The sequence below is a fragment of the Megalops cyprinoides genome, chromosome 24 (assembly GCF_013368585.1).
Source record: "Megalops cyprinoides isolate fMegCyp1 chromosome 24, fMegCyp1.pri, whole genome shotgun sequence".
Taxonomy (NCBI): Eukaryota; Metazoa; Chordata; class Actinopteri; order Elopiformes; family Megalopidae; genus Megalops; species Megalops cyprinoides.
In genome coordinates, this window is record NC_050606.1 from 10,985,651 (window position 1) to 10,994,764 (window position 9,114).

The 9,114-nt window shown below is 42.6% G+C and overlaps 1 protein-coding gene across 1 annotated transcript; it reads right to left on the minus strand.

The window, feature by feature from the left end:
• Positions 1–890: 890 nt before the first annotated feature.
• pcmtd1 (protein-L-isoaspartate (D-aspartate) O-methyltransferase domain containing 1) lies at positions 891–8,733 on the minus strand. Its single transcript, XM_036519389.1, has 5 exons — positions 8,271–8,733; positions 6,739–6,841; positions 6,382–6,553; positions 3,405–3,528; positions 891–1,669 (listed from the first exon to the last, which is right to left on the minus strand). The coding sequence occupies exons 1-5, from the start codon at positions 8,575–8,577 to the stop codon at positions 1,299–1,301; spliced, it is 1,077 nt and encodes a 358-aa protein (XP_036375282.1). The 5' UTR covers positions 8,578–8,733; the 3' UTR covers positions 891–1,298.
• Between the last annotated feature and the right edge of the window lie 381 nt (positions 8,734–9,114).

A 9,114-nucleotide genomic window follows, 5' to 3' on the forward strand; every position in this document is an offset into this window, starting at 1 on the left:
CATGCTTTGATCATTACCTGAACTCCCTCCCTCCCTCCCCCCCACCCCCCCCCCCCTCCCCCGAAGCCCATAGCTCTGTATTCCCCATGTCACATTAACACAAAAAAAGCATTCTACTGGTACAGTTCAGCTGGGACGCATCTAAAGAGCAACCACTAAATTACGCAAGTAAACGCAGCGGTGACGAAGTAGCATCGCATTACTATGTGAGTGGCATGATTTTAAAATTCACACACAAAGAAAATATAAACATGGTTATGTGTCACTTTGCACGCTGTCTTTAAGGAAGCATCTGATGAATGAAGAGATGTCCCATCCATCTGTTATACTCACCTCAGCACACATCAATGCACCAACCTTCCTATTACCATGAACACAATACAGAAGATTTTATAACAAACCTCCAAGCTATATTCCCTCCCTAAACTTTACCAGACAGCAGAGTCTTGTAATTCCATACTTGAACTTCATTCAGGAATGGAAGCCCACCCAACACAAACAGAGGTCCCATAAGTTTACCCAGTCACCAGTTTACCTAACTATGGTTATAATTTGAAAAATATTGTTCATTAAACTTAATTCCGCCACTGACACACTTTCTGCTCAGACAACAAAACAGTTAAGTTAAATAAAAGTGCATCTGCAAAAGAAATAAAAGTATGCCCACAGTCTACATACTATATTTCAATAAAGGCAAAACATACACCTCAATCTGAAGACAGTAGAGTGATCTAAAAATGAGCTCAAAATGGCAAAACACATGTACATTTTTCTTTGCGGCATTTCCACTCAAAATCAGGAAGTTTTCAGTGAAATCCTGTGTAAAGCATCTGAAATCATTTTAAACCTTATTTAAACATATACAAATTTCGAAGCTTTTCTCATACATCTTTGTTATATTTGCTTGACGTTTTTAATCATTAGATTTCGATACATTTGTCATTGTGAACAACTTTTCCGTATTATGAGCATGAGGAGAAGAGGGAAAAAAAACCCTACATCCACAAGATCCTCAGATTTGGAATAGTCCCGTTTTCCGTTCAGACATTTTAGATCGCTTTCTCCTGTCACATTCATCGCTAAGGACAGAAGCTAGTTTTCAAAACGTGACCACCCACAGCAGTCCCGCCAGTAATACTCAGTCAGGCAGTCTCTCATAGCACGTTCACCTTCAAGATAAATCAAAAATAATGCTACATCTTCAAGGAAAAAAGAGAAATTACGGGAAGAAGGAAAAAAAAAAAAACTCAGCAGGTGCTACAGCCTTTCAGAGCGAACGCCGGAGGTTCGTGGGCCAGCTATTTTTCTCGGTAGTACAACAAATATGCTTTGAGCGACTCGGGCAAAGGCAGGGCCATGATCCTGTCCCTCAGCAGGTTGAGCTGTGGCTCCTCGGGCTTCAGCGCCTCGCCGCTGTCCTTCTCCTCCTCCTCCTTGTTCTCGTCCTCGATGCGCTCGTCCTCCTCGCTCTCCACGGGCTGCGGGATCAGCTGGTTGCCCACGAAGACGTAGGTGTTGATGCGGCGGCGGCGGCAGCGCCTCCGCTTGCGCTTCTGCGGCACCTTCTGCGGCGTGCCCCGGGCCAGCGCCTCCTCGTTGGTCAGGTTCCGCAGCGTGCGCCGGATGTAGATGCGGGAGAGGTCCTGGAGGCTCCTTACAGAGATCGGGGCTGGAAAAAGGAGGGAAAACACAAACGCCAGCTTGTAACATTCAGGCATTGTCTCTGAGATGCTACTTCTGCCGCAATGAGAAGCTGTGATACGCAAAACAGCGGTAAGCAAAACGTAGGTAAAGGTCAGCAAAACATAATTTAAAATAACAATATTTTTGTTATTTTCCACTGTCTTCTCTGTCATTTCGGTCATCTCCTCAAAACAGGTCCTGAAAATCATATCCATAGTCTCTCTTTCCATAATCTTTGAAATCTTTTTAAATCTATTTTTTGATAAAACGTTGTGTATGAATGAGTTTACCCGTGTGTCTGCTGTATCTGCACATGTGCAAAAATGTGTGTTTATAAAAGGATTCCTGACTTGGTGTGTATGTGAAGTCCTCTACTGTTAATCTCTATGACACTAAGGGCACCTTGGCCTCAGGGTAGTGCAACATTTTTCTATGTACTGTTTATATCCATCAGTCTCCATGAATTCTGTCACCTATAGTTTACCACTAAACACTGTATTGAACATTGACTTCATTAGCCAACCAAAATTCTGTAATCACCAAAGAAGTCAAGTTTTCTGTGTAGATTTAAACAAGTTTACATTCTACAAAGCAGTATGCAAATTGCAATTTGTTTGAGTAGTCTGCTGGCAGTAGAGCTGTCTACAATCAGCTCTCCATTTACACTATAAGGATGACCTCAAGGGAGAATCATAACCGTTGCTGACTGAACCGAGGTTATTACAATGAACCCGCTATCTCTCTTGATTATGCATTGTCTGTGTAAAGAACAAAACTCTACTGATGAGGAATTAAAGGAGATGTGCCCCTGTTGTATAAACCTTCATGTTTCCCATGCAGCTCTAGTTAGCTGTCCACCGAGTCTTGTAGAGTGAAGTTTATTTTCTCTGATTTCCCAAGGGGGCCTTTGTGTACTGTGTCACATTTTTACCATCAATCATATGGCCTTTTACACTGCCAGGATCGAGTGAATGTAGAGATATTGATCTTAAATCATTACCTTCTCTGCAACTGATGCCTCACATCCAAAAAGTGTTTACACGGGCAAGTGCATTGCTCTTGGAAGTGCAGGCTCAATCATATGAAACCATTTCATTTCTGACATTTATAGAAATGTTGTAATGCGCACTCCAGTGAGCATCAAACATTTCAATTGCAGTAAGTAAAACAATAAAACTGTCATATACAGAAATACAGTTGCAGACAATGGAGCACAATACGAATCAAAACATTTGAGATCTTGGTAGAATAAATTCTCCCTCAATGAAATTATCAGTCCTCTGAATTATGAATTTAAAAGGTAAAACGCATTTAGTAAAAATGACTTTCTGCAGTGCTTTGTTTTGGTTGATATGTGTGGCTTTTTCCTGATGGACAGACAATTTCTGTAAGACGAAGCCAAATCAGCTGTTTCAACAATGCCTGGGATAGCTTCACCACAGAAGCAGACGGTCTCAGCCACTGTTTTCAGAACTCCGTCAAGCTTTCAGTGGTTGTTCATCTGTCAAGGTACTTTACCTACCTTTTTTATCTGTCGGGGAACCGCACCACACAATTATGCAGAGTGGCTACTCAGACTGCAAGACTAACGGTGCAGGTGAAATTATACAGCAGACATTACAGGTTATTAACTTCCAAATGAAGAGCGGTGACCTGTGGGCCTCCGCCACCTCTCTCCTGGTTTAGTGTTAAAACGGGGGAGCCGGGACGGGAAAACTCACGCAGCTTCACGGCGTCAGCCTTGCTCCCGTCCGCCCGGTTCTGCTGGACGAGAGGCGCGAACGAAACAGCCAGGATGTTCTTGCTCTCCCAGGTGCTCTGGCCTGTCCTGGTGATCTGAGTCAGCTGCAAGCAATGCCGAGCAGAGGTTACAGTCCCGCTCCACAGAAGTCCTGCTTCTGTGCTCTTACACTACAGACTGATGCAGGATCCGGAAAGTTCCAGGACCATGCTGGACACTGCACCCAGACCGCATGCTTACAAGGTTATGAGGCTAACTTGATTCATATAGCTTTATAGTCATACTTTGAAGAGTTCTGTAAATCAGCAGAGAGGCATCCATTTACACCTAGTTTTATAGAAACCTATGTCCAATGAGCACCAGACCATGTATCAGACCATTCATAACTGGTATTTTAACAACTGGCTGGTTAAAAAAAAAAAAAAAAGATGTAAAATACATAATAAAGGGTTTTAGAAAAATACTTTTCTGCTCTTTCTACATCATCAACACTATCTTTGATTGGTTCTGGTTCTCTGGTGTTCTCTGATATGTATGAGTCATGCATGTGCACACCTGATTATTTAAGTTAAGGAGAAGAATGGGTGAGGGCTAAGAAACACAGCTCACTACTCTGAGTGGTCCAGTCAACGGTAATTTCTATGGCAACCACACATATCTTCCTTGGAACAATGTCAAAATGATTCTCATTTGAGTACCACAGGAGATGCTGGCATTGAAATGATCAGAGGTCTCTTAAAACGGAGCTGTGCTACTGGACTATGAAGATGCAGGCCACATCCTCACCAAATTGGCTTGAGTTAAATCCCACTAATTTATGCAAAGACCTGTGCTTTTAATTTTTAGAAAGTATGTTTCTCCTAGTTATTCATGTGCTACTTCAAACTAAATGCAAAATTGCTAGCAAATCCTCAGATCCACCTTAACTGAAACTGTAATTGCGTGTCACTGTCTATCATTAAGCACAGGTGGCATTAGTTGGCTCCTTATTATTCACCTGATTCCATTAAGTTATCCACAGTATAAAAGCAAGTGCGAGGAGATTAAGAGTCCATTTTGATTTTCCTTTCTGTATATGTGAAATCTCTGTCCTGTGAAGCCTGTTTTGCAATCCTGTAGTTTCTAAAATGTTCTTTTGCATGATACTCCACATCACTCTCAAAACTTCATGAGGAAGACTAGCCAGCTACTTCACATGGACCAAAAACCTAGCTCACTCTCAATAATAACTGTCTCCATGTGAACAAAACTACCAGAACTAATCTGTGGAAGCTGCGTGGTCCTTTTGTGTTTTCAAGCATAATGCTATGGGCAAAGTATGCTGAAATTCAACCAACCTGTTGTGTTAGATGTTGTATAAGGATAGGCAACAATAGCTTGAGACTGAGGTACAGATATTTTCATAAAAGACTGGCTCTGCCACCTGGCCCAACAGGTTTCTGTTCTCTGACAAAAACAAGTCAGCGAGAACTATTCTGCATACGATATTTGTTCATTGTTACATAAGCAAGCTGGGTGGTCATTTGGCTATTGATACTGCCCCCAAAAAATAACATAGCTTTGCTACAAGACTGCATTCTACTCAGCTGTCTGCTCAGAGGCATACTTTTGGTTTTGTGTGGATATGTTCAAACAGAAAAGGGCTATTTGTGTGGAAGCCAACTGTCTGGAGTAATGTTACATAAACATTTCTGGAAATCACTCCCCTCCCTTTTTACACAATCTGTATTTGAGCTATTTGTGTGTTCTAATCACGATTAGATTTAACATTAGCATTTCACAATCAAAGAGAAGATCTAATCAAAATGGGCCAATCCAATTAAGAAGACTCTCCTCCCCTCCTGGGTGCTGCTTGGAAGTACATATACCACTGCCAGAAAAGTGCATGCAATGCGTTTCTAAATTCTGAAATCGTATGTCAGCACAACACTGCCAGTAGGTTCAGTATCTGTACAGTTTTTTTTTCTCCCTTTGGAGGCAACACAGCTGTTGACAAGGTGATGCAGATTAGGATGTCAACACCCTGCTGTATTATTGTTGCTACTATTATTGCTTTATTACTGTGCTTCACGCAAAGGGAGTAATTTATACTTAAACATACGTTTGGCTCCTTCACCATTATATCAATATCCTAATAATGAAAATACAAATTGTATTAACCAAAATGTATTCGTTACAGGTCTACGTGAGGAACTAGGTGAGGGTTTTTACCATGTAAAGCAGTGCTTCCACCCCAAAATTTAAACCTGATATGTTTCTTACCGTAAGAACCGTTGGTGTGTTTTTACTTTCACCAAGAACTGTCGAATGCCGTTCTGCACCACAAAGCATGTCAGCTGCTTGCATTACTCTGTGGCAGCTCCTAACTTCAATCACAGCTACACCTGCCCTCTGTTTTGAAGCTACAGCACCATAAGCAGCATCGTGAACAAAGGATTAAACTGTGTGATGACCTTAATGTGAGGATTGTATATGAAAGTTTAATAACCCATAAAACAGTGTATGAAAGAGTTGCGTAATGGACTGCAATCCTACATGACTCAGCATTCTGAGTTTAACCGGTGCCTGTCCTTGAACAAGGTGCACCCTATGCTGTGCAAGTCGACCAAATCCTTAATGCTATGTTACATACTGTGTCCACTGTAGCACTGCATATTGGAAATTGCTGTGCAGGATTGTATAAGTTATTAACTATAACTATTACAGTCACTTTTTGTTATTACGCTGGGTAAAAGAATGTTATTACAAGTGATATCATACGCAGATAAAGCAAAGCTTTGGTGAAAGCAAATTAGTTGTCGAATATAACCTCATTGCTTATGATTTTATTACTTTTTTTTCCTAATCTTAAAAATGAATTCCACTGTTTTGCCATTAAAACAACCTGCACTTGAAGCTTGGTCTACGTTGCATATGGCAGGGTGTTCGGAAAATGTGAAGTTGGCGAATGCACTCACCTGATCCTCTATGGGCATCACTAGAATCCCTCCAACTTTGAGCAGGATTTTCATATAATTTTCATGGTCCTTTTGTACTCCAGCTCCACAGTAAATACGATCATACTGGTGGCTGTCTGAGGAGATTTCTAAACAATTCCCCACCACAAAGCTGGGCTCGCAAAACTCAAACCTGCAAGGAAAACGGATGAGAATGAGCAGGTAAACAGCGTTCACAGCAATAACACTAGGTATAGTTATACATTTAATGTTATTCAATAGCACAGGCAAACAGCGCATCCAAGGGGACTCTTTTTTAATGTTTACTGTAAGAAGATGTAGAAATGGGTTAAGAATATGAAGCGGATTCTTGCTCACTTGTCAAAGCTATCACTGTTCTTGATGAAGTCGTCCAGTTTCTCCTTGGCGTACTCCACCACATCTGTGTGGAGCTCGACTCCATGGTTCACTCCGAATGGCCCTGGATTCCAGCAAAGATGATGAATAAGCATTGAAATTTGCATTTTTATGATACTCAGACATTACAAGGCAGACAAAAAGAACATGCCACTAATTATATCATTAATCATTAGTATTGATCTGGACAAGTATGAGGCAACTGAAATGGCTTCTTTTGTAACGTGATTATGTGGCAAAGAATATATAAATGACTAACTGTAACTGTTTGGCTACCATGTTCTTTTTGTAAATAAAAATTATCATCACAGGTGGCAATGTTATTAAATTCTATGTGGATTAAGGATGGGCATGGGTATTCCTAAACATGCAATACAGCAAGTTCTTGAGCACAAAAAACACTGTCCCATTCTTCAAAATATGCTAGCTGAGCTAAAAGTGTACTGTCAATGCAACTATCCATTGAAATAAAACATTCACTGAACAAAACTCATCCACAGGCACTTGCTTCCGAACCTATTTTTACAGGCTACAGCGGAAGTGGGTGGGCTTGAAAGTTTCGCAAGGTCTGGGGTGAGAAACCATAGCAACTTGTGCATTTTACTTTTGCAAAGTCATGCAGGCTGACCTCATTCAGTCCAAATGGTTCTCATGTTTGCAGAGTGTTCTCTGTGCAGAAGTATTCCAATCAGCCCGGCCCCCTTTGGTTCATACACACCCTTTTTTGCTCTTTGTGCCTACGACTGAGTTGAGGTTCCACTGTGGTTAACGTGAGGTTACGTGACAGAAACGACGTTGCCATTCTTCGTAGTTTGGCGTTCTGCTGTTTGCATTTTGACCTTAATTCCACTAACAATAAGAGAACTTCTTATTCCTTTAATTTCCTCCCTTCCCATCAACTCAGTCAGACAGCCATATTCTCACCTGGCTGTCTGTCCCTTGGTTGTTGCATCGTTTGCCAGCAACAGGTCTGGGTCTAGCATTTATCCACTCCAGGTAGGCTGACTGTGGCTTCCTGGTCAAATTACTGCTAGACATGACTGGACTTGCATCACACATTTAGGCATCTATCGAGTTGAATTCTGAGTCTATTTTTTTTTTGATTTTTGACTGACTTAAAAACTGCCATGTACCCTGTGCATGGCTGAGGGAATATAACTATAATTTAAAACATTTCAAAGTGAATATTGAGAGATGCACTACACAATAATGCTGTTTGAGTAAGTACAATTAGGTCTAATAAAATGTCTTTCACTAACAGTTACAGTATGTTCTTATTGTTCTATATATGTTCTAAGTAACATATATTATCCAGGACTCAAATATAGCCATCTAAATACTCAACCACACCTCACCCAAAAAAAAAAAAAACTCTTAAATACTGTACCATTAGAAAAGCCTGACAAGCCTCTCTATGTTTTTCCACATGCGGAGGCCTAAGTAAAGAAGCATAACTTTTAAGGAGCGGTTAGAGGGTACAGGCTTGACGTTACCTATTATTAGGCCCACCATGGTGCTCAGATAGCCTGTCCCGCTGCCGAGATTGAGGAAGGACAGTCCCTGCTGCAGCTTCAGCGCCTCCATCACCTCCGAGTAAATGCACGGCGCCGACAAGTGGATGTTCCCGTGCTTCCAGGCCAGGTCCTTGTAGGCATTGTCCCTGTAGCCCTCCAGGTAGTAGTCGCCGCGGTCGATGGCGCGGAAGGCCTGCTCCACCTTCTCGGTGCGGATGTACTGGGCCTCCTTCAGGTTGTCGATCAGGTCGTCGTTGTCCTCGCCGGCGCTCACGGCTCCTCCCATGGCCAATGGAGATGTCGGGAGTGCGCAAACTCAGGGGGGGGCAGGGGGGGCGTACCGTCTGCGTCGCGCTCGCTGTCACATGGGGTGCACGTCGTGAGGGGGGCAGGCGGGGGCGGATTTCGGCACGGGAATCAGATCATCTCCGTCGGGAAGAGTGTGCCTGGGGAAACGGGGGGGACGGACAGCAAGGGCGAGGGGTAAGACGGGCGTTCCGTCCCATGCTGCAGTGCAGCAGGCATGGCAGGGCGAACGGCCTCAACAATGCAGAACAAAGGGAGGGCATGCAGAAAGCTGACACTGCTCATTCACAGGGGACAGCGTGCCACCCGCCCAGCTACTCACTCTCAGAACTGTGCACTCATTAAACTGAACGCGGAGAGCACGCAAACCTTCTGATTATTACTTGAAATGACTGGTGAATTCAAAGAGAGAAAGGAACTGCTGTTTGTATAGGTTCCTGGTTCCACTCACAAGACAGACAACTATGGCACTTAAGCCTATAGATAGTTCTAGAGCAGTTAAATAACTCCTTGCTTG

Bases quoted from the DNA above. Each gene is read 5' to 3' on its own strand.
- pcmtd1 (XM_036519389.1), bottom strand. From the start codon at position 8,577: ATGGGAGGAGCCGTGAGCGCCGGCGAGGACAACGACGACCTGATCGAC. The intron at 6,842-8,270 runs GTAACGTCAAGC...GCTGGAATCCAG, and splicing joins CATGGTGGGCCTAATAATAG to GGCCATTCGGAGTGAACCAT. The intron at 3,529-6,381 runs GTGAGTGCATTC...CATTGCTTGCAG, and splicing joins TGATGCCCATAGAGGATCAG to CTGACTCAGATCACCAGGAC.